Source organism: Nelusetta ayraudi, unplaced genomic scaffold, assembly GCF_046127955.1.
Source record: "Nelusetta ayraudi isolate G7.1 ecotype Tasmania unplaced genomic scaffold, CSIRO-AGI_Nayr_v1 ptg000027l, whole genome shotgun sequence".
Lineage (NCBI taxonomy): Eukaryota > Metazoa > Chordata > Actinopteri > Tetraodontiformes > Monacanthidae > Nelusetta > Nelusetta ayraudi.
In genome coordinates, this window is record NW_027466077.1 from 25,001 (window position 1) to 49,627 (window position 24,627).

Consider the following 24,627-nt stretch of genomic DNA (forward strand, 5'->3'; position numbering starts at 1 on the left):
CTCCTCCTCTTCTTCTTCTCCTCTTTTTTATTTCCCCTTAGCCCCGCCCCCTCCTGCCCTCCCTCCCTTTTTGTATTTTATTTGTGTATTTATCGATATAGACTTGATGTTCGGTCTCAACCTGAGGCAGAACAAAAATAGCTGCTGCTGCTGCTGCTGCCGCTGCTGCTGCTGCCGCTGCTGCTGCTGCCGCTGCTGCTGCTGCTGCTGCGTTCAGAAGGCCACAAGTCAAAGATCTCACAGTCGATGAGAGACGGGGACATTTAGAAAGAACGAAAAAAAGAACTCAACGCTAAACAGGACTTTTTTTTTCTCTTTTTTTTTGACCGACTGATTTTCTTTTTTTCGAAGCCGTTTGCTGCGATGACACGGAGCTCAGACCACAGCGCGGTGTCGCTGAAGACACAAATCAATGAGCAACAAAATTGTTTTGTGCTGCCAGAGTAGAATTTTAGAGATTTGAAGGCGGGGGGGGGAGGAAAAAAAACCCACAAAAAATGGCTTCTTTCATCTTCTTATTTTGACTGAGAAGAACACCCCACCCCCCCACCCCCAAATCCCCCCCAAAAAATGTCCTTTGTGAATTTTCACCGCTGCTGTTGTTTCTAAGCAGCCGAGCTGCAACGCCGAGTGGTTTGGAACCACTAGAGGTGCTTTTTTCATTCACGGCCGCCCGTGATTGGCTGCGTATTGATGTTCTGTCAACGACCCCTTTGAAAAGGCCAATTAGCAGCCGACTGAACAGCCAATCAAATCACACCTTGAGCCCAAGCTCCTCCTAGTCCTCACACAGTCTCGTCCCCCAGTGGGTGAGTGAGTGAGTGAGTGAGTGAGTGAGTGACAGGAGGGGGGCCGTCCTATTGGCCCATTTCAAAGTGGAACTCTCTGATGCTCCGCCTCCTCCTGTCACATGACCCGTCATCGTCTCCGAGGTTCACTCTTTGTTTTTCCTCGTTCTGTTCATCCCGTCTTCCCTCCCTCCCTCCCTCCATCTCTCCCTCCCGGAGCTAAGAGACTCCCATGATCCTTTGCTTCCCTCCCTCCTAGAATCACCATCAGTTTGTCTTCCTCTCCCTGGCGCCTCCCACAGACTCCTCCCACCTCCTCTCCGTCTACCTCCCCCTTCCCTTCCTCCTCCTCCTTCTCCGCCTCTCGTTTGTCCTCATCAATATTTCACACGCGGCCGCCAAATGATCCCTCCTGTCTTCTTCTTCTTCTTCGGTCTGGACTGCGGTGGTGGCAGCGGCCAATCAGCAGCTCCCCCCCTGTTGGAAGCGCTGCCCTCGCCACCTGGGCGGCGCCGCAGAGCTCCCGTTAAACGCCGACGTCCTGCTATTAATAAAATGTGGAGCATGGCGGCGGTGGGCGGTGGGGGTTGGTGGTTGGGGTGGGAGGGGCGGGGGGCCTGGGAGCACTGGGAGCTCGCCTACTTCCATTAACGGCGCCGCTGACGACAGAACGACGGCCCGCAAGGTATTTTTAGATCCAGAGTCGCCTGCCAGGAAACTGAGTAAATAAATAAATAAAAGAGTAAATAAATAAAAAGCGAAGTCAAGCGTGTGCCGGCCATGCGGCGAGCGTCACGGCGGCGCCACTTCGGGGTTGTTTTTAAATAGCTCTGTTAGCCCCACCTCCTTCGCCCTGGTTTTGGGTTGACTCCGCCCACCGACCGCTTTGAAATGAACGCAGCAACCCGTTTTCCTGAGCTAGATACGGCAGCGTTGACCTTCGCAATCTCCTTCTCCTCTTCCTTCTACCCCTCTTCCTCCTCCTCCCCTTCCTTCTCCTCTTTCTCCTCCTCCTCCTCTTCTTCCCCTTCTTCCTCCTGCTCTTCCTCCTCCTCCTCTTCTACCCCTTCCTCCTCTCCCTCTTCCTCCCCCACCTCCTCTTCCTCCTGCCTTCCTTCTCCTTCTCCTTCCTCTTGCTCTTCCTCCTCTTCCTCCTCTTCCTCCTCCTCCACCACCTGCTTTTTCTCTTCCTCCTCCTCCTCTTCCTCTTCCTCTTCCTCTCGCCTCTCTGGCTGCCGAGTCAGCCACAGCGTTTTTGTAACTTCCAGCTGGCACAAGGACACAAAGTCAGATTTTCTCTTTTTGCCTCATGAAAGATTTAAAAAGCTGGTCCTTGATGCTGGAAAAAAGAAAAAATTGCATCGCATTTCTGGGATGTCGTATCATCTAAACATCATGGGCAGAGTTTTATTTTAAGTGGCAGGAAGTGTGTGTCTCACTGGTCCCTGGTCAGTTAGCGCGGTAGCACCAGTTAGCACCAGAGCCACCAGTCACTTCCTTGAAAAGTGGACTTTCAGCATATGGAACGCTGCCCTCTGGCTGCCTGGAGGCCAGTTAGATGTTATAATCCTCCAATTTCCTTGGCCAGGTAGCAGAGGTCAAAGGTCAAAGGTGTGATGACTTAGGTTGTTTTTTTTCCCCCTCCAATGATGTTCAAACTTGAGTACACTGTCAGCGAGGCTCCACAAGGACGAGTTCTCAGATTAAGAAAGAGAGATAGAGAGAGAGGGGGGGAAAAAACTCTGTCTGAAATCTGTGAAGTGGATGAAAAACAACAACTAAAAAAAAGAAAACCCAGACTCTCCGTCTGCAGCAGTCTGGATCCATTGCAGGAGCAGCAGCAGTAACAGCAGCAGCAGCAGCAGCAGCAGCAGTCGCAGCAGCAATAACAGCAGCAGCAGCAGTAAGAGGCTTTTGCTGGAGGTGGATGAGGACGACACCACCATCATCGTGTCTCTCTCTCTCTCTCTCTCTCCCTCTCATTATCTATCCTCTACTTTTCTCCATCCTGTCTCTCCGACTCTATCTGATGACCTCCGACTGTTGCCGAGTCAGCCAGCCGAACTTGAACCTTTATGTGTGTGTGCATGTGTGTGTGTCTGTGTGTGTGAGCATGCCACTAATCAGTTCAGGCTTGGCTGCGCTAACGCGCTAATGTCTGTTAGCATATCATTATCTCGGCTAATCGCTCCCTTAACAGACGTTTAAAAGGGAGTAATAAAACAGCCCTGAAGCTCCAGAAGAGACTCCGCCCACCTCTGTTGATTGGATAAAATCATCCATCTCCGCCCCTCTCTCTCTCAGTGGGTCAGATTAACGTGACTCCCCCTCCTCCTCTTCCTCCAGCAGGGGGAACCGCTGCCCCCAGGTATTTTAGCTGCAGGTGGGTCGCCGCCTCCTCCTTCCTGCTCCGGTCGGACCAATCAGAGAGGAGATAGTGGGCGGAGTTGAATCCAGTTCTGGGTGATTTGATCAAAACAGACAAACAAACAAAAAGATAGTGAGAGAGGATGACGGAGGAGCCAAGGAGGAGTGTGGGTGTGGTTTGGAGGAGTGGGAGGGGGCGTGTCCTTGTCTTGACGCTGTGCCTGTTTGTGTGTGTGTGTGTGTTCCCTCCGGCTGTTGTTGATTGGCTGAGAAAAATGTTGTCATTGTTGTCGACTTCCTGTTTCAATCTGTTTTTTTCAACAACGACGACGTGCGTGTGACCCTTTTGTCTTTGTTTTTTGTTCTTTCTTGTCTTCCCTCCTCCTCCTCCTCCTCCTCTTCCTCCTCCTGCCCCCTCCCCCCTACTCCCCCTCCCCCTGCAGGATGTGCGTTTGTCACGTTTTCCACCAGAGCTATGGCACAGAATGCAATCAAAGCCATGCACCAGTCTCAGACCATGGAGGTACTGTAACTCTTCTTCAGTCTCTGTCTTCCTCCCTCTCTCTCTCTTTCTCTCACTCTCTCTCTCTCTCTCTCTCTCTCTCTCGCTCTCTCTCTCTCTGACCCGCAAAAAACTTTTCTGACATGCAGAATGCGGCACAGTTAGCCCGCTGTTTGTTTGCAGCCTCCTGGGCTAAAAGCGACATTTTGTTGGACCATCTGCATGATCAGAAGATCGAAAACCCCAGAACATCTCGCTGAGAGGGAGGGTTGGGTGCCCTTTGTGACATCGTAGAAGACCCATAGAGCGCACGCAGGAGCGTCAAACTCAAACTCACACTGGGACCAAAATTTAAACAAAGTCGCAGGTCAATTTAATATTGCACACATTCAAAATCGCATTTCAAATTTAAAAAAAAAAACATCAAAATCAATAAAATGTAAGTCAAAATCGTATGACTTTTTATTGGCAGCCTTCTGATTTAAATTTCAACCATAACCTTTTTTCCACGGCTAATAATACATTTAAAAATAGAATAATAAACCAATGAAGTCAAAATAATAATATCCTTCAACATACTAGCAAAATACCAGCAGAGCATTCTGGGATTTGCAGTACATGTGCTGTATAATACTGGCGGGCCAGCAGCACGAGTAGTGATTTAATATTGACCTCGCGGGCCAAATAGAATGACACTGCGGATCAAATCTGGCCTGCAGGCCAGAGTTTGACACCTATGGTCTGAAATTTTGGCACCTCACAATGAAAACGCCACTTCTTCCAATCAGCATTTAGTCAAAGTGCAAACTGCAGCGCCCCCTAGTGTCCGTTTCCCATCGACGTGTTGCGACCCTGACAGGATAAAGGTCGCGGAGTCACGGTCGGCTCCTCCTGCCATCCCTCAGCTCACAGTGCCGCCGGTCCAGGCTGGAAGTAACTCCTGGTAAACGGCGTTTAGCGTTTGGCTTTTAGCCGAAGTGAAAGAGACAAAGAAAAGGAAAATCTCTCTCACTCCCCCTCACTCCCCCTCACACCGGCACGGCGGCGGTACGGTGATATCACACTGGACAATAGCAACAATAAAAGAAAAATATATAAATAAATAAAAACCTCACCTTCATTTCCATTTGAAAACAAGCTGTCCAGCCCCGGGCGAAGCTAAATTGCCACAACCGTTTGTTAATGTTCCTCAGTTTTTGCAATTTAAAAGTAATTACTGTGCTGCTGCTGCTGCTGCTGCTCCTGCTGCGGCGGCGGCGGTGGCGGTGGCAGTGGCGTGAGGGAGCGAGCTCCCGTGAATAGAGTTTTGCCTGTTGTCTCTCTCGGCCTTTGGATTGGACCTGATTGGACCAGGAACTCTCCCACCCCCTTCCCAGCACCACCAGCACCACCTGCACCACCACCCCATCGTCCATCCGTCTGCTCTCATTACTTCCTGACATTCAGGCGCACGGCGGCACAAGAGCTCGTTGAATGTCAGGAAGTAATGAAGCGAAGGCGGTGGTGATGGTGCCGGCGATGGCGACGGTGGCGTCGAAGCTCCGTGTTGCCCGCCGTCGTCCAAACCTCACAAAAGGCAAAGAGCGAACCCGCTGTCCTGGCCTTGATTTGTGCATTTACATTATTTACTCAGCCTGATAAACACTCTTTTTAGCAGGCAGCCCCTCCCACTCCCACTCCATCTCTCTCTCTTACCCACACGCACACACACACACACACACTCGCGTGCGATTGGACCGCACGCACTCACATTATCACGGCGGACGCACCGCGAATACAAAAGCAGCGTCGAGAACTGGAACTGAAGTAGAACGAAGAGGTGGAGTGGGGGGGGGGGGGGGGGTGAAGGGGCGGGGGGGGGGGGATCAGATGAGTCAGGCGATGATGCGGCACTCTTCTTCCTCTAAATAAATGAAATAGAATAAAAATCAGGCAGCCTCTCTGAGGTGTTTGGGAGTCACTCAGAGTTCAAGCAGTTTGATGATAAAAAAAAAAAAAATGTCTGGATGAATTAAGAGCGACCGCAGCGAGGCATCTGATTGGACTGTAAAAAAATAACAACTTTTTTTCAAAGTGAGTCTGCCCCCTAGTGGCTGAGTGCAGTATAGGGGGTTCAGTGCCTACAGACTAGATGCTCTTGTGATCCGCTGGGCTTCCGTAGCCGTGGTTTTGATGCTTTTTTGGAACTAGGGGGGAGCGGAGGCTTGAGGGGTCTCGTGATTGGACGGGAAGCTGACGGGGGGTGGGGGGTCCTTCCCAATCACATGTCTTGTTCGGATTTTCAAGATAAACAGAGTGCATGAGTAAAAAAAATGACAGTGGAGGAGAAGAACCTTCCATCTTTGGAGAATCGGATATCGAAAAATGACTCAGTAAAAAAAAAGGAGGCCTGTAATTCTGTGTCATAACAATAATAATTAAAACATTTTACATTATTATGATCGTTATTGTTGTTTTCCTGTCGCATTTTTTTCCTTTTTTGACAGGTTTTTCTCTCTTAAGGCTGATTAGTTTGCCACCTTTCACATACCAAAATTCAAGCTGCTGCTAATCCGCAATGAATTCTTAACCCCACCCACCCCCGGCGGTAAGAAGAAAAAAAAATCAATGATGATTTGTTTCTTTGAATGGGGGCGGGAAACAGATGGCAGGAGCTGCCGGCTGCTCGCCATCAGGACGGGAGGCCAAAGTTGAGCCAATCGCCTTCTTTGAAACTTGGAAGCGTCGTCAGGGGGAAGTGGGAGGAGCCGACCTGAATGAGATATTCAGCAGACAGGAAAGTGAATCTCCGCCCTCCTGGGGTTAGGGGAGGCGGGGGGAGGAGTCACCTGGGACCAACCACACACACATAGGAAGTGGTTCGGCCGGCTGCGGTCGGAGAGATCTGAAAAAAAAAATGTTGCCGCTTCCGTCCGTCTGTGCGGCGACTCGTGTCTTTGAAAGGCTTTTTTTGTTCCCAAGGTTTAGCGACAATGGATGAAAAATTGGATATAAATAAAATGTGAAGTTGCCGTTGGCAGGTAACGACCGGACTGGAGCTCAGGGATTAATTAAAACATCCAGAAGAAAGAAAATGTTTTCACCCGCTGCCACACTGAGCATCTTTTCAGGTTTCGCTGTGATGTCTGTAAATATCTGGCCTTCAAGATAGATAGATAGAAATAAACTGTATTATTCACTCAGGGACATTTAGGTTGCAGGAGGAGCAGAACCAGGAAAATCTTGTTTTAAATACAATAAAAATAAATTCCAAAAACAGTGTAAATACCATAAAAATACAATAAAATTGACCGACACAGACACAAGGTGGAGGAACACTCCAGGCCACTAGGTGGAGGAACACTAACACTCCAGACCACTAGGTGGAGGAACACTCCAGGCCACTAGGTGGAGGAACACTCCAGACCACTAGGTGGAGGAACACTCCAGGCCACTAGGTGGAAGAACACTCCAGGCCACTAGGTGGAGGAACACTAACACTCCAGACCACTAGATGGAGGAACACTAACACTCCAGACCACTAGGTGGAGGAATACTCCAGACCACTAGGTGGAGGAACACTCCAGGCCACTAGGTGGGGGAACACTAACACTCCAGACCACTAGGTGGAGGAACACTCCAGGCCACTAGGTGGAGGAACACTAACACTCCAGACCACTGGGTGGAGGAATACTCCAGACCACTAGGTGGAGGAACACTCCAGGCCACTTGGTGGAGAAACACTCCAGGCCACTAGGTGGAGGAACACTAACACTCCAGACCACTGGGTGGAGGAATACTCCAGACCACTAGGTGGAGGAACACTCCATGCCACTAGGTGGAGGAACACTAACACTCCAGACCACTAGGTGGAGGAACACTCCAGGCCACTAGGTGGAGGAACACTAACACTCCAGACCACTGGGTGGAGGAACACTCCAGGCCACTAGATGGAGGAACACTCCAGGCCACTGGGTGTAGGAACACTAACACTCCAGGCCACTAGATGGAGGAACATTAACACTCCAGACCACTAGGTGGAGGAACACTCCAGGCCACGTTTCATTCTGGAATTTTCGGGGGAAACAGTTTTGAAAAAAGGTTTGTTTTAAGTGAAGATTTTCATGTTGTTTGTGCTTTGTAAAAAACTGTCCTTGTTGAGTTTGGTCGGGTTCAGACTGTTGCCGGACCAATCAGCAGTGGCCCTCCTGAGGAGGCGGAGCCACAGCCAGGGGTTCAGCTGCCTGTTGTAAACTGTGTCAGCGCGGACGCTGTAGTGTGAGGGAGTCTGATGACTTCATTCAGTGAGGCAGTAAAGGAATCTGATTTGTTCCTCTCCTTAAGTGTCATCATGACTTAGGGTTCTAATGGCCCCGCCCCTTTTTGTTTAACACGCTGCGCTAATTAAATCGCTAATGAGCTCAGAGACGCTCTGCATTTTTAATGTAGCGGGAGAAAACTTGTCGCTCCGCTGATGTAACATTACTTCCGCTGGATTCTCTCTCGCTCTCTCTCTCTCTCTCTCTCTCTCGCTCGTTTGCTCTCTCTCTCTCGGTCGACTTCACGCGGATGCTTTTGTATTTTTTTTGTACATGCACTTCACTGCGCACTGCTGGAGGCCGAGCCGCGGCCCTCAGCTGAAAAACTCCCGCCTCAGAGTTGTTTTCAGTGTGAAGCTTTCAGCGTGGCTCACTGCCGCCACCTTTCTTCAGACCGTCCGTCCTCCACATGTTTTTGGTCCTTTTCTTCCTCTCTCGGCTTCCTCGACCTCCGTCTCTGGTCGTCACAATCACTCGTTTTCTGCCCTCTTCTTCTTCTCCCTGCTGCCTCCCGTCCTCGCACACACACACACACACACACACATACATACGTGCGTGCGCGATTACACACACGCTCATCCAGCCCGTCTTCTGATGAGATGATGAAATAGTCGGAGGAATCAGGAAATCTTGTTCTGGTGAAACCTTTCTGGACTCGGAGATAACTGAGCCCTGGTGGGGAGGAAGAAGAGGAGAAGAAGGAGAAGAAGAAAAGCCCGTCGGCTTGAGAGTCCAGCTTCCTGTCTTCCTCTGTGTGTGTGTGTGTGTGTGTGTGTGTGTGTGTGTGTGTGTGTGTCTGCAGCTCTTCACTTATTTCCAGATGTGATTCATTTCACTGTATTTGTTCCTATTTAACTTTTCTCTTTTGTCTTCTTCTCCTCCTCCTTCTTCTTCTCCTGTCCTCCACCTCAACCACCCCATCTTCACTTTTTTCCTTTTCACCCCTTTTTGTTTCAACATCAACCTCTCATTCATCCATCCTTCCTTTTTTCTCTTTCTAAAATAAAATCCCTCCACATTTCCATCTCCTCCTCTCTCTCTCTCTCTCTCTTTCTCTCTCTCCGCCCTCCCCCCCGTTCCCCCCCCGCAGGGCTGCTCGTCCCCCATCGTGGTGAAGTTCGCCGACACGCAGAAGGACAAGGAGCAGCGGCGCCTGCAGCAGCAGCTGGCGCAGCAGATGCAGCAGCTCAACAGCGCCACCACCTGGGGCAGCCTGACGGGCCTGGGCGGCCTCACCCCGCAGTATCTGGCTGTAAGGAGCGCCGCCTCGCCCGCCTCCATCACCACCACCTCCTCCATCCCTTACTGCAGCCCCGCCGCCAACACCGTCAGTGCACCCCGGAAACACAGCAATCCCACAATGCACTCTGCCTCTCTTGGCCCTTCCTCCCTCCTCCTCCTCCTCCTCCTCCTCCCACTCATCCAAATGAGCTCTTTGAATCTGGTCAAACTAAACTCACGAAGGACACGCCCCCAACCCCAGCAAGATTTTACTTTTATTTATAAAAAATGAAAAAGAAAAGAAATCCCATCAGTCAAACGTTTGATTCAAGGAGGGCGTGTGAAACTTTTTTTTTTTTTGCCCTTCCTTTATTTTTCCCCTCGTCCGACAACAAAGAAAAGTAATTTGGCGACGACTGAAGAGCCAATAAAGGCTTTTTTTTTTGTTTCTTTTTCTTTCCTTCAATGAGAGCCAAAGAAAAGTTCCAGCTTTCAGTTTTCAAGCCGTCGTCCGGGAGATTTGGGCTCCGACTCCTCCTCCGACTCCTGAAGTCCCGAAGTGCGAGTCAGGAACTCAGTTTGGTCTCTTGATCAAATCACCGAGAGAGAAAAAAAAACCCAGCAGAGCAGAGCAGCAGCGGCGTGATCCCAGTCGTCCTCCTGCCCTTCCAGAACGTTTTAATGGAGCGGAAAATTACCTTCCAGCGAGTGCTTCTTTCTTTTTTTCTAAAGTGTGCTCGTGCAAAAAAAAAAAAGAAAAAAAGTTTAAACAGTGTGAGCTCCAGCAATTAGCGGAGGAGCAGCAGTCGGTGAGCCGGGGGTAGGCGCAACTTTTTCCTTTTAGCGGCGAAAGTTCGAGAAGCTGAAACTCTGAAACTCACTCGTTGAGGCCCCGCAAACAAAAAAGAAAAGAGAAAAAAAGCCCCAAAAAAGTTTGACCTCAAAAGACCTCGATAATCTTTCTCAGCTCTTTCCGTTTCTTTTCTCTTTCCTTTCGCAGCTTCTTCACTTTTTTTCTCCTTTAAAACGCCGCAAATGTTCAGCCTGAACGCAAAAACGCTGCGATTTGTTTACAGGAAATTAGATCAATTCCGACAACTCCAATGTGTAGTTTTGTGGGAATCCTGCTCCTGCAGGAGGTTACATCATTGCGCCAAAAAAATAAATAAATAAGACTTCACAAAAAACAAAAGGAGACAAACAAGCGGGCGGGCGGGTGGAGCCTCTGGGAGTCGGCTGATCCCCCCCAATTTGAGCGGCCGCGCTGCACGGCAGAGCCTAGTGGCCGCATTCATTAAAACCACGCCGTGGGTTTGATTTGTTGTTTGTTTGCTTGTTTTTCTTAGAAGAAAAAAAAAAAGAACAAATTGAAGGCGGGATTTCCGGGAACCTGATTGGCTCTGAGGTTTCCTTCCAGATCGACAGCCGCAACAACCTCGGCTTTTAAAACAGCTCGCCTGCCGCGTCTTTCCGGTGCCTTCCTAATTCAGCGGCGTTGCGTCTTTTTCTCACAGCTTTTTTTGTGTTGTTGTTGCGAGGAGGAGGGTGATAAAAAGAAAGAAACTTTTTTTTGAGTGTGTGTGTTATTTTTGCGAATTGGACTCGCTCCTCGTTCTCAGCTGTTTAAAAAGATTAAGCACCGGAGGGATGGAGGGAGGGAGGGATGGAGGGGGAAAACGGGCGTGCATGCGCCCACACAATAGAAGCGAGATGTTAATTTGCCGTTAATTCGAGTCTGTGCAGGATTTTTTGACAGCATCAGTATTCCGCTTTTGTTTTGTTGGGGGGGGGGAATCTAATCAGCCGGCGAGATCGGAGCTTTCATGCTCAACTTGTCTGGAAGAATCGCGGCTGTGGTGGAGGGGGAGGAGGGGGAGGGGGTGGGGGCTCGTTAGCTCGTACGAACTCCCTCCCCCCTCTTCCCTCCCCACCACTGGAAAAAAAATCTAACAATCCAGAAAGTGAAAGGGTGGCGCTAAAACCTGCTCATTACCACTTCCAGCTTCTCCAGCGCAGCACGATGTTGACATCCAGAACATTTGTCTGATTGTCCTCCACACTGCTGACTGACTCTTCTCCTCCTTCTCCTCCTTCTCCTCCTCTTCCTCCTCCTCTTCTCCCTTCTCCTCCTCCTCTACCTTTTCTTCCTTCTTCTTCCTCCTCCTCTTCCTCCATCTCCTCTTCTCCACTTATTACCTCCTCTTTCTCCCACCTCCTTTTTTCTCCTTCTTCTTCTCCTCTTCCTCATCTTCCTCGTCCTTCTTCTTCCTTCTCTTCTTCCCCTTTCTCCTCCACCTCCTAATCCTCTTCCTCCATCTCCTCTTTGTCTTCCTCTTCTTCTCCCTCTTTCCTCCTCTTCTTCTCCCTTCTTCCCTTCCTCCTCAAACTCCTCCTCCCCCTCTTCTCCTCTTCCTTCCTCTCCTCATTTTCTTGCCTCTCCCCCTCCTGCTCCCCTTTCTCTTCCTCCTCCTCTTCTCCCCTTCCTCTTCCTCCTCATCCTCCCTCCCCTCCTCCCCCTCCTCCTCCTCCTCCTCCTCCTCCTTCTCTCCATCAGCTGCTCCAGCAGGCCACGTCCTCTGGGAACCTGGGCGCCTTCAGTGGGATCCAGCAGATGGCCGGTGAGTCTCTCTGCCCGCCGCCCACCACCGTGCTTTCACGTTGTCGTCGTCGTTGCAAAGTTATTCCGCTAACAACTTGAAAATAACACGTTACAACATGGTCAGCGAACGCATCAGACTGCTGCAGGAGGGATTATTGGAGTGTGAGGCGCTCAGCGCCGGCCGCTCTGTTTGGTTTTAGGTGTTTTTTTTTCACACTCTGTGAGTTTGTGCGGCTATTAAACGCAGTGGATGATCGAATCAAGAGTCGCTGCTCAGTGGGACGTGTTTGCGACTCTGAGGACGAGGAGGAGGAGTTTCAGCGCGAGAAGACGAAGAAGGAGCCGCGACGGAACGATTTAAAGGACCAGCGTGGAACTTTTAAAGAGACCCTCACCGTGGAAGAGAAAATACATCTGTTCAGTTTGGGGGGGAATATCTCGCAAGCAAAAAGAGGAGGCGGCCATGTTTCTACGGTGGCCCAGAAGGCAGAGCTCTCAGTGCTCAGTGTTTGATGACATCACTGCCGCTGGAGGAAAAGTCCCTCAGATCTGGAGAAAAAGATTTTTTTTTTTTTTTCAAACGTGACGACATAAGCAGCGTCTTGAAGGTTTTCTTTGGTTGAAATAACGTGAAGAAGTAACAAAAACCACGACGACGTCAACGAAGAGAAACTTTATCTGTCATCATGCTGCTGATCTCAGGACTCTTTGTTGCACTTCTTCTTCTTCTTCTACTACCCCATTTATTTATCCTTTTCCTAGACCTTAAAAAAAATTAACACACACACACACACACACACACACACACACACACACACACAAACACAAAGGACCAAAGAGCATAGTGGATGAAGCAGCATGGCGGCAACAACCGTTAGCAGATCTTCTGCCCTGAAGATCCGCTCAGGGTTGCCGCGGACGCTCTTGATCTTTTAATGAGGCCAGACAAAGAGTCGACGCCGGGGGGGCGTGTCAGCCGAGCGTGAGCATGAAACACCCGGACGCCAGCGAGCGGAAGGAACGGGTAGCAGAGGAGGAGGAGGAGGAGAAGAAGAAGAGGAAGAAAGGAGGTCTTTTCAGCGAGGAAGAGCGTTCCACTGCCGGGTGGCGCCATCTACTGTCCGCAGGTCGAGGGTCTGAAGGAGGCTAATGAAGTTAGCGCTGCACAAGCCAGGGGAGGAGGAGGAGGAGGAGGAGAGGGATGAAGAGAGAAAGAAGAAGAGGAGAAGGAAGACGATGGGATGAAGCCACAGGAGGGATGGTGTGGGGCGGGCGGAGACAGTGAAGTACTGCAGATTGCGCAAACCCACCCGGCTGGGGCTTCTTTTTTTTTTAATCGGAGCCGCCAGCGCCGCACAAATCCTCCCATTAAATGTTGAACGAGATAAAAATCTCCGACTTGAGGAAATATCTTCCTCTTCTTCGTCTTCTTCTTCTTCTTTTTCTTTTTTCAGGCCCTTTAAATTTGAGGTTATTTAAGACCTCCGCGCGGCCGCTTACGAGCTCATCGCCTGCCTCCATTAAGCTGCTCTCTCCCTCCCTCTCTCTCTCCTCCAGTTTTTCTTTCCGCCCCCTCCCCCTCCTCCTCCACCCTCCTCCTCACCCCCGGCCTTCACACTCCGTCTGTTCCGCCTCCCCCGCTGTCTGCGAGAGGCGGCGGCGGAGGCGGCAGCGGCGGCGGTGGCTCTCCACTCGCACAGAAGACGATAAAAGTGGGGACGGCGACAGCAACCTGCGAGGAAGAGTGCGGCGCTGCCCCCCTCTGGCTGCTCCCTGCAGCTACACCCCCTCCCTCCCTCATCCTTCCTTCCATCCCTCCCTGAATTTCAAGACACGTTTTTCTCGCACGGATTAAACGGGCCGTTGGGGCTTTTTTTTGTGTTTTTTTGTGGGTTTATTTCTTTTGGGAACGGCGGCGTCGAGCCTCTAACGACGACAGTGACGTCGGTGGGGCGGGGGGGGGGGGGGATCTGGAGATCAGTCGGCCTCCATCTGCGGCGGGGGAGTCGCTGACTGGCAGGAGATGCGACGCAGCTGAGTGACATCTGGTGTCGCTCTTTAACACGGAGCTGAGAGGCTTCAATTACGGCCATGAGCGTTCAATTAGAGCACGCCAAACGCCGGCCCTGGCGCCACCATGCGTGGGGAGGGGTGGGTGGGAAGGGGGTGCACACACACACACACTGGCATGCCATCTGCACAGCCCGGATACTCGGACGGCGACCAGGGAAGTGGATTTGCCTCCAACTGTGTCCTCATCATCGCCCCCTCCTCTTCCTTCTTCTTCTCCTTCTTCCTCTTCTGGCAGCCGCCGTTCGGTGGTGGAGCCGAGGTGGAGAAATGTGAGTGGGGGGGCGGGGGGGGGGGAATTGCATCGAGAGGGCGGAAAAGAATGGAATACGAAAGAAGAAACAAGGAGGTTTTAAGCCATGAGGCAGATTTTTTTTAAAGGACCCGTTGGTTTGGTTGTGATGGAAAACCTCACGTCCGTCTTGAAAAGCTCCGGCGGGGCTGCGACTCATGCACAGCTTGGCCCCCTCCGGCCAATAGGACGCCAGGAGCTGTTGGCCGCCAACTAGTTCAGAAATCTGATTGGCCTCGTTTCAGTCCCACTTTCCAGACCTCCAAGGTTACATGAGAGCGAAAATGCAACTCGTCATTCGTTGTTTGCTTCATCACTAAGACTCGACTGTAGAAAAAAAAAAAGAAGAGCATCCACGAAGCTGAGCTCTGATTGGTCGGACTTGTAGCCTCGATGATGGGAACCACTCCATGGTGTCTCGTTTTGTTCCTGTCTATTTCCCTGTGTGTGCGTGCGTGCGTATGTGTGTGTGTGCGTGTGTGCGTGTGTGCGTGTGTGTGTGTGTGTGTGTGTGTGTGTGTGTGTGTTGTATATCTCCATGGTAAACTGTATATACACCCAGACTGTATATACGACACATACACACCTCAGCGTCTTTAACTCTGACATGTTCATGGGCCGCAGGAAGTCGGTCAGAAGTCCCCGCCTTCCTCTACACACACACACACACACACACACACACACACACACACACACACACACACACACACACACACACACACACACACTCTTGTTAGCTCTGCTAATTTCCCCAGTGTGGGATAAATAAAGGCATTCTTCTTCTTCTGCTTCTTCTTTTTCTTAATTTGCCTAAAGCATGTTTGCTGCAGGAGTGCACAAGTTATTTTCTTTCCTGCAGTTTTACTGCAAAACTGCAGTAAAACATATTTTTTTTTAGAGTCGAACCAGCCGGTCCTTTTCAAAGAAGATACTCAGCCCGAAAGCTAATTTCCATTCAGTGTCTCTTCACGGCTGTTGAAAGCAGGCGAGGCGCCCTGAGAGCCCGAAGGCTACAAATCTCAAATTTAAATGTTGGGCCTCTGCGATCCCGCACCTGTCTGGTCTGGTCTAATTACGACTCGCACCGACCAATCACATCCATCGACACAAAGCGCATCCTGGGGCGAAGGAGGGAAGGGGGGGAGGGGGGTGGGGGGGGGCTAGACCTCCCTCTGCGGAGATAAACGCTTGGCCTGCAGGAAGTGGAGCTTCCCGTCCCGTCCTGTCCCCTCCCGTCACGTCCCGTCCTTGGGCCCCGCCCCCCAGCTTTGACACCACTCCTCCGCCTCTCCCCAGGTATGAGCGCTCTGCAGTTGCAGAACCTGGCCACTTTAGCGGCGGCGGCGGCGGCGGCCCAAAACTCCAGTCCCTCCACCGCCAACCCCCTGTCGTCCAGCGCCGCCTCGCTGGGAGCGCTGGCCAGCCCAGGTAACCAGATGGGGGAGGGGGGAGAGGGGGAGGGGTCCCACGCCTGCCTGACTCCGCCCACCGCTCTGCCACCATTGTCGCCCCCACCACCACCACCACCACCACCACCGCCGTCACCACCACCATCGCAGTGATCACGTGACCTGCCCGGTCGTCACCGCCATCCCATCGCACACGCACTCGTTTACGTGTGTGTGTGTGCGCGTGTTTATGTATGTGTGTGTGTGTGTGTGTGTGTGTGTGTGTGTGTGTGTGTGTGTGTGTGTGTGTGTGTGTGTGCGTGTGCTCTGGCGTGTTTCCGTTGCTTTGAGCCGTGTCACCTGTCGTGGGTTTTTTTTATCGGTCGTCGTCATGTTGTTGTTTGTGTGTCGAGACTCACCTGATCCAGTGTGTATTGTGCGTGAGGGTCTATGCGTGTGTGTGTGTGTGTATGTGTGTATGTATGTGTGCGTGCGTGCGCTTTTGAATTGCTTGGTTGCGCTTAAATATTCAATATATAATTGAAACATCCATATTTCTTGACTTTCACTTGATGCTTTTTTTTTTTTTGTCTTTCGGGACTTTTTTTTTATTATTACACCCAGTGGGGGTTTTTTTTTCTCCTTCTTCTTCCTCTTCTTTTTCTTCTTCTTCTTGTTAAAAGTGAGCAAATTCTCGTCGAGTCCCGATGAGGGAAGATTCTGCTCCCGCCAGCCTCTCTGGTTCAGCGCTCAGGTTGCTGAGATCTCGCTAATTCATCCTGAAGAGCTCCACTCGGCAGCCGCCAGTCAGTCAGCGCCTCAGTGTTGCGTAGCTCTGCCCTTAAAACCACAGAAGAAGAAGAAGTCGAAGAAGAAGACGAAGAAGGAGCGGAAATCCCACCGTCAATTCTGTCACATTTGTTAGAGGATAGCCAGTCAGCCAGTCAGTCACTCAGTATGGGTGATGGGGGCGGAGCTACAGCCAGGCTGACAGGAACAGGAAGCTGCAGCCAATAGGAAGCCTGGAGCTGTGACCAGCCGGCTCCTAGCGGGCAGAGAAGGGATCTGATTGGCCCACTGCGAACGCCCTCCACCCCACATAACTCTTCAAGTATTATTTTGACTAATCAAAGCACGTTTAATGCAGTGGCAGTGCTTGACCAGAGAGGGCGCCAAAGCCCATTCACAAAGGTGAATTTCTAGCTGGTTGGGCTCTGCGCAGGCTTCAGGCTCGGGACGGACACGAAAGAAGCTGCTCTCCTGGAACTTCCTGTCTCTGGCTCCGCCCCGCTCATCCTCCTCTTCACCTTGCTCCCCTCCCGCCCCTCCCACCAACACCTCTTCCTCCTCCTCCTCTTCTGCCTCTCTCTCTCGCTCTCTCGTTTTGCAGCTCTGAATGTCAGTCCAACCTTGAGTCGAGAGCGCACTCTCACTCACACTCTCACTCACTCTCACTCACACACACACACGTACACATACACACTAGCTGTGAGTGAGCGCCGTTGCTGAAACCTGCAAAATGTCACGGCAGCTTGATAAATTTAGATATTTCTGCATGGAGACAGGCCGCCCGGCGCCATCCTCCCTTCACTGTTGTTGCTGTTGTTGTTGTTGTCGTTGTCGTTGTTGTTGTTTTGTTTCCCGCCTCCTCACGCCACCAACACGCCGCAACGCCTCTTGAACGGTTTGTTTGGTGACACAATCCTCCGCTGTCAGGGTGAACGCTGCTGATGCATCAACACAATTCATTTGATGTTTTTGCTGTGGCTGTTGTTGTTGTTGCTTTGTGCAGCTTCTCACATTGGTCTGTGTGTGTGTGTGTGTGTGTGTGTGTGTGTGTGTGTGTGTGTGTGTGTGTGTGTGTGTGTGTGTGTGTGTGTGTGTGTGTGTTGTCAGCTGACCCAAACTTTTGCTGAAAGTGTATAGAACCATTCAAAGCCTGCAGTTGTGACTATTTTGTTGAGCTGAGGCACTTTTGCTTTTAGTTTGTTTTTTTTTTACTTTTTGGTCATTTTTGCTTTATTTATGTTTTCCTGTTATTGTTGTTGCTTAAATGTTGAATTTGCAAACGCATGCAAGTGCAGCCGGAGCGACGTTTTGTCCATTTCCAGAGTTTTTGTGTCTTTTTGATGCTTGAAGTTGCACTTTGTGCGTGCGTGCGTGTGTGTGTGTGTGTGAGAGAGAGAGAGAGAGAGAGAGAGAGAGAGAGTTTTACCTTGTTGTTGCTGAGGACATACTTGGAATCAGCAGCATCAACTGGGTTGGAAACGACGTCTGTCCACTGTTTCCATAACTCAGTTGTGTTCCTGTCACCCCCCCCCTCCTCCCCCCGCCTCCCTCCCTTCCCCCCCAGCAGTGGGCACCACGGCCAGCTCCAACGCCAGCGCCATGAACTCTCTGACCTCTCTGGGCACCCTGCAGGGCCTCGCCGGCGCCACCGTGGGCCTGAACAACATTAATGCACTAGCAGGTAGCATCAACAGTGAGTATTCACGCTGCCATCGCTCCACACTCACCCCCTCCTCCCCCTCCCCCTCGCCCGCCCTCCCTCACCCGCAGAGAGACGCCGCGATTCGATCCCGGCTACCCGGCGCTTGCTCGGTTCCGCCTGTAGAGGGAGCCGCAGTGCTGCGTTGCCGGCTGCGCACAGGATGGTTTCTCTCTGTCTCCACCAGAGGGAGCACTTCCTGTCTAAGCTCCGCCCCCCCGACCCACTGTGTTCTGCGGCCTGATTTTTATTCGTTCATCAGTTTATTCTGGTTGAAGCGTGAGCTGCGGCCTGCGCCACTGTGCGCCTGCTGCCCCCTTATGGCTAATGGCGGCACTGCACCATCCCGTGACGTTGACTTCTCTTCGTTTTTCGATACGTTTGAATTTTGAAACATTTGATTAATTAAATTTGCATCTCATTCGTTCGGTCACGTCGTCTCTCTACCTCTCCGCTCAAACTCTTAAAGTCAGCTTAAAGTTTTTTTAGGCTTCTCTTCCCTCTCTCCCTCCCTCTCTCCCTCTTCCCTCCTTCCCTCCATCCATCAGCTCCGGGTCGAGCCGGCGTGCTGCTGCCGCTGCTGCTGCTGCTGCTGCTGCTGCTGCTGCTGCTGCTGCTGCCGACGACGAAGCTCGTCTGTCTGTGTCGATGTCGCGTTTGTGTTTTTGAATGTGAACGTCAGGGCGGAAGAGGAGAAGTTTTGGAGCCAGCTCGTAGGATTTTGCAAGCACAATGCAGTAGTATTGGAAAAGTTGAAAATGCAAATAATCGTTAAGAAAAAGCGATAAGAAAAACATTTCGCTCCAAAATACGATATTTTAAGATCCATAATGGAGACAAGTTAAACAGACTCCAGACATTTCACCGCGTCCCGCTCCTGACCTCTGGGGGGAGTCGGTGAGCGGCGGCGGCTCTTAATCAGACGTGTTGTTCCGGCTGCATTTATTCTCCCTCTGACCTTTCAGCCGCTGTAAATCACAGGCGCCTCGCGCTGGAGACTACAGCGGCGACACGGCGGTGGCGGGACGGGCGGACATCCGCCGCCTCAGGCACCTCCCCCTCCTCCTCCTCACCCTCCTCCTCCTCACCCTCCTCCTCACCCTCCTCCACACCCCACCGCCCCACACCTCCGCCGCCCTCATTTAAACACATCCAGGCCCGTAATTGAATTGCAAAGGTCAGCGGTGCAATTATTCCTGAATAAATGAGTGACCTATAATCCCGAGCGCCGAGCTGATAATTTATTTCACTGTGTCTGACGGCGAGACGACAGGACGCCGCGCCGATGTCGGACCCGCCCCCCCCCGCCCCTACCCCTCCCTCCCTCTGCCCCCCCCCCACTCCTAGCCCAGACAAGTTGCCCTCCGCCGCGATATTAAGCTGTTACACGCCGCTAATGAGCGCCACCGCTGCGTTTCCTCCAACCTCCCCCCCGCCAGCACCGCCTACTGGCCAGTCGCCTCATTTTTATTCCACACCATCCGTCTGCACTTATAATAGTTTCCGCCCCCGACCGAGGCAAAATAATGTGTTGCGGGTTGATCTGAGACGGATGAGCGCCAGTTAGATTAGTCTAGCCTAGCGCAAACACAGGAGGGGATGAAAAGAGCTAACGTAGCTAGCGGGGGGTCTTTTTGGCCACCCAGCAGTTGCCGTGTGTAGCCCCGCCCCCTTGTTAGTCTGTCACATGGTGTGTGTGTGTGTTTTTGTTGTTATTGTTGTTGCTGTTGCTTCTGTTTTGTGTCTGTGTGTGTGTGTGTGTGTGTGTGTGTGTGTGTGTGTGCCTGTGTTTTCACTGTGTGTTTGCGTGTTCTTGGCGTGCATGCGTGGCTGCAGATCTGGAAGCGGCGCCCCCTGCAGTTCTGGCTGTCATCGGCTACACTCATCCTGAACACGACTGTGTTGACACTGAAACTGTGTGTGTGTGTGTGTGTGTGTGTGTGTGTGTGTGTAAATGTGACTTGCAGTCATTGTTTCTATATCTGTGCGGTCTCTTTGTGCTGTCCATTACAGTTACAGTGTGTGTGTGTGTGTGTGTGTGTGTGTGTGTGTGTGTGTGTGCGTGCGTGCGTGCGTGCGTGCGTGCGTGCGTGCGTGCGTGCGTGCGTGTGCGTGCGTGCGTGCTCGTGAAACACAACCCCCAGTGGGAGCGCTAATGAGTAAGTGCATTCTTCTTTCTTTATTGTTGGGTTTTATGTAAAGTTGCTCAAATGCTCTCAGGTATGGCGGCTCTGAACGGCGGCCTGGGCAGCGCGGGGCTGACCAACGGGACGGCGGGCACCATGGACGCGCTGACGCAGGCCTACTCAGGGATCCAGCAGTACGCCGCCGCGGCGCTGCCCACCCTCTACAGCCAGTCGCTGCTGCAGCAGCAGGGCGCCGCCGGCAGCCAGAAGGAGGGTCAGTGTTTCACTCCTGCTGAGCTGAGGCTCAGATCTGGCAACCCCGGCTGCCCTTTGACCTGTCTATCGTGGAATTTGATTACTTTTAAGACGCCGGCGGCGGCGAAATAGGTGGCATACAGTGACGGGCAAAAGTTTTTGGAAACCTCATCCATTTGTGATGTACTTCACCGCGCTAAAAATCAGTCTTTAGTCTCGAGGTTCGTCTTGTTTCAGCGCAGCAGCCACCGGCGCTTCTTCCGTCCGTCCCAGAACTGCAAGTTTTACCAACTCAGAGGTGCAGAACTCCAACTCTAATTCACAACTACAAGAATTTCTTGTTTTGTTTCATCAACAGTAAACAACAACAAAAAAATTATCTCCATTTGTTTGCCTCTGATTGAATTCTCTGGCAATTATCTAATAACAATAATTGGGATTGAGTCAAATTTTAAAGGCGTCCAAAAACTTTTTTCCATATTTTTTTCTAGATTTGCACGTTTGGTGGCACATTTTGTCGCTTGAAGGTATTAAAGTGGCAAATAAGCATGTGTACCTCTGAAGTAGAGCGATTCTTTGTTTGTATCACGTGAACCATGCCATGCTTAAAAACACACACACACACACACACACACACACACACTGAAGGAGCCATTTGTTCCTTAAATTTATTTTCCTTTCAGTGAAGTCGTTACGTTCATGACCCCGGCTGGCGGTTTATGGTTACATATAAAAGGTTCTCGCACACCTGTGCAAATTGAGGCCAGGTTGGATCGTCTTGAGGCTCTGAATTGGAGAATTGGAGAGTTGGAGACGCCAGCAGGCAAATGCTTTTCAATTTTTTGGTTCATTTTGGAGACATTATTTTGAATTGAATCTTTTGCCATTTGTACCACCTTTGAAATGACTGAAACCTAAAAAATAATAACACGTCTCGATGCTTAAGTTTTTTCTTCCCTTTTTTTTTTCTTCTTTTTTACCTTTTTTCTACAAGCGAACGTATTGAACCACCTTGGCGCATGCTTTAAAAGGAGGCGTTACACACACACACACACACACACACACAAAAAAAAACTGAATTTCTTTTGTTTGGTTTCCCCCAACGCGAACTTCATTATCGTACGAGCTCGGTGTTGTCATCGCGGACGGCGTAATGAAACCGGTGGAGGCGTCACCTTCGGCGTGAACTGGCAGGCGGCAGCGACAAAGATCCTTTTCACAGGGACGCTTTTTTTTTTTGTCCTCTCCGTCCCTTTAAAACGTGAATGCGCGGGGAACCCTCGAAACCGGCGGCGGCGGCGGCGGCGGAGACAAAAGACTCGGCGAGCCCTCCGTCCCGCCGAGGGCTCGCCGGGCGACTCGCAGGCCTCCCGCTAATGTGTTGCGCGCGAGGCCGAGGCCGAAATGAAAAGCGCCTCCCACCGACCCTCTTCAGCTGTTTAAAAAGCACAGGGACCTCCACGCCATTGTTGAGCGGGGAAGCAGAAGCTCTGACGTGGGTTCTTAACGCTACGAGTTTTCGCAGTTTGAAAGGTCTATTGTCCTGAGTGCTGCACCTGCTTTCCATGTTGTTTAACACTGTTTGTGCACACACACACACACACACTCCCTAACGCCACCCTGCGTCCTCGCCCCCACCGGCAGGTCCTGAAGGTGCCAACCTGTTCATCTACCACCTGCCGCAGGAGTTCGGAGACCAGGACATCCTCCAGATGTTCATGCCTTTCGGAAACGTGGTCTCGGCCAAAGTCTTCATCGACAAACAGACAAACCTTAGCAAGTGCTTCGGTAAGGGAGACGCCACGCACGCACACGCGCGGGCGCACGCAGACGCACACTCTTCACTTTGGTTTTGCTCGTTTGTTGGTTTTTTTATTTTCATTTTTTTTTTTTATTGTTTTTTAAGGAACATAGAAAATAAAAGGAAAAGACAAAGAAAAAAGAAAAGTAAAAAGTGCAGGTTCATAATACCTACTTTTTATGTATCCATGGCATGTAATATAATAATATAATAATAATAAGACTATACTGCGCAAACAAACATAAGAGTCCTCGTTTGTTATCTTCTAAATATTTATTTACTTGTATGCTACCAAACGTCGCCTAGGTTAGCGCAGCAGGACGTATTAACACATTTATTTGTCTTTTGAAATATGTGATCTACACATTTTGAAGTGAAGTTTCCCTCTCTCTCTCTCCCTCTCTCTCTCTCCATCCCCCTCTCTCTCTATCCCCCTCTCTCTCTGTCTCTCTCTCCCTCTCTCTATCTCTCTCCCTCCCTCTCTCTCCCTCTCTCTCTCTCTCTATCCCCCTCTCTCTCTCTCTCTCTCTCCCTCTCTCTCCCTCTCTCTCTCTCTCTCTCTCTCTCTCTCTCTCTCTCTCTCCCTCTCTCTATCTCTCTCCCTCCCTCTCTCTCCCTCTCTCTCTCTCTCTATCCCCCTCTCTCTCTCTCTCTCTCTCCCTCTCTCTCTCTCTCTCTCCCTCTCTCTATCTCTCTCCCTCCCTCTCTCTCTCTCCCTCTCTCTCTCTCTCTATCCCCCTCTCTCTCTGTCTCTCTCCCTCTCTCTATCTCTCTCCCTCCCTCTCTCTCCCTCTCTCTCTCTCTCTATCCCCCTCTCTCTCTCTCTCTCTCTCCTCTCTCTCTCTCTCTCTCCCTCTCTCTATCCCCCTCTCTCTCTCTCTCTCTCTCCCTCTCTCTATCTCTCTCCCTCCCTCTCTCTCCCTCTCTCTCTCTCTCTATCCCCCTCTCTCTCTCTCTCTCTCTCCCTCTCTCTCTCTCTCTCTCCCTCTCTCTATCTCTCTCCCTCCCTCTCTCTCTCTCCCTCTCTCTCTCTCTCTATCCCCCTCTCTCTCTCTCTCTCTCCCTCTCTCTCTCTCTCTATCCCCCTCTCTCTCTGTCTCTCTCCCTCTCTCTATCTCTCTCCCTCCCTCTCTCTCTCTCTCTATCCCCCTCTCTCTCTATCTCTCTCCCTCCCTCTTTCTATCTCCCTCTCTCTATCTCTCTCTCTCTCTCTCTCTCCCTCTCTCTATCTCTCTCTCTCTCACTCTCTCTCTCTCTCTCCGCCAGGCTTCGTCAGCTACGACAATCCCGTGTCGGCACAGGCGGCCATCCAGGCCATGAACGGCTTCCAGATCGGCATGAAGCGGCTGAAGGTCCAGCTGAAGCGCTCCAAGAACGACAGCAAACCATACTGATCTTAGCGCTAGGGCCAATCTGCTCCCCATGTTAGCACTGCTAGGGTAAGTCCCGCCCCCTCCCCCAAACCCCGACCCAACAAAAAAACCAACAGAAAACATAAAATAAAACGGGAAAAAAAAAGAACGACAACGAGAGCGAAGCAGGCTGCGACCCTGACACGCCCCAACTGGGAGGAGGGAGGGGGTGACGCGGAGGTGGAGGGGTGGGGGGGTGGGAGGAAGGGAGAATGGGGGAGACACTCAGAGGGAGACGCACATGCCTCGTTTTGTTGAGAATTTGGTTTTTTCTTCTTTATTTTTGGAGATTTTTATGATAGCTTTCCAGTATTATCATTATTATTATTATTATTATTTATTACAATTATTATTTTCTTTTTTGTACACACATGAACGCTTCCATTATCGCCATAACTTTGTTTGTTTTTTTAATAATGGGAGGAAGTCGCCAACCTGGCCAGCTTTTTTTTCTTTTTTCTTTTTTTTTTTTTACGAGGAAGTTTTCTCAGTGATTATTTATATACATATATTTTTTTCGGTAAAGACAAAAAGGAGCCATGATGATTTTTTTTTTTTTTTTTGAAGCCTGTCCAAGGTTTAACCGCCGTTTTCTTTTCTCTTTTTGACTTCTCTGACGCGCTGATGCTGATATGCACATTCGACCTTTGACCTCCGCGTAGTTGGTTGCAGTCCGCCGTCGCTGCTGCTGCTGCTGCTTCTCCCGAGAGAAAGAGAGAAAAAGGCAAAAAAAAAAAAGAAATGCATATATAAATATATATATATATAAATATATATCTGAAAATGAAAGAGAGACGGGGAGAGCGTGCTGCCAGCCGGCCGCTCCAGCACTCACCACAGTCGAGACTGCACAGTTTTTCTATCCAGATTATTTTATTTCTCAAATGTGGAACAGGGAGCAAAATGAACGTAACTACTGGTAGGGTCAGATCACATTGGTCTTTGTCATGGGGGGAGGGGGGGGGGGGGCGAAAGGGGAATGGGGGGAGGGGGAGGTGGAACGGAGAGACAGAGAGAATA

General features: G+C 50.9%; 1 protein-coding gene across 3 annotated transcripts in view; it reads left to right on the top strand.

The window, feature by feature from the left end:
* celf2 (cugbp, Elav-like family member 2) overlaps positions 1-24,627 on the top strand; it is a 49,072-nt gene that overhangs the window by 17,073 nt on the left and 7,372 nt on the right. Inside the window, exons 4-11 of one of the 3 annotated variants that reach the window (XM_076029902.1) lie at positions 3,599-3,678; positions 9,046-9,207; positions 11,731-11,794; positions 15,434-15,565; positions 17,882-18,007; positions 20,234-20,413; positions 22,039-22,182; positions 23,462-23,634. In XM_076029902.1, coding sequence (XP_075886017.1) covers positions 3,599-3,678; positions 9,046-9,207; positions 11,731-11,794; positions 15,434-15,565; positions 17,882-18,007; positions 20,234-20,413; positions 22,039-22,182; positions 23,462-23,589 — 1,016 coding nt within the window. In that variant the 3' untranslated portion in view covers positions 23,590-23,634. Of the gene's footprint in view, positions 1-3,598; positions 3,679-9,045; positions 9,208-11,730; positions 11,795-15,433; positions 15,566-17,881; positions 18,008-20,215; positions 20,414-22,038; positions 22,183-23,461; positions 23,635-24,627 lie in introns of all 3 variants that reach the window. The other 2 variants (XM_076029900.1, XM_076029901.1) reach the window with 2 other exon arrangements.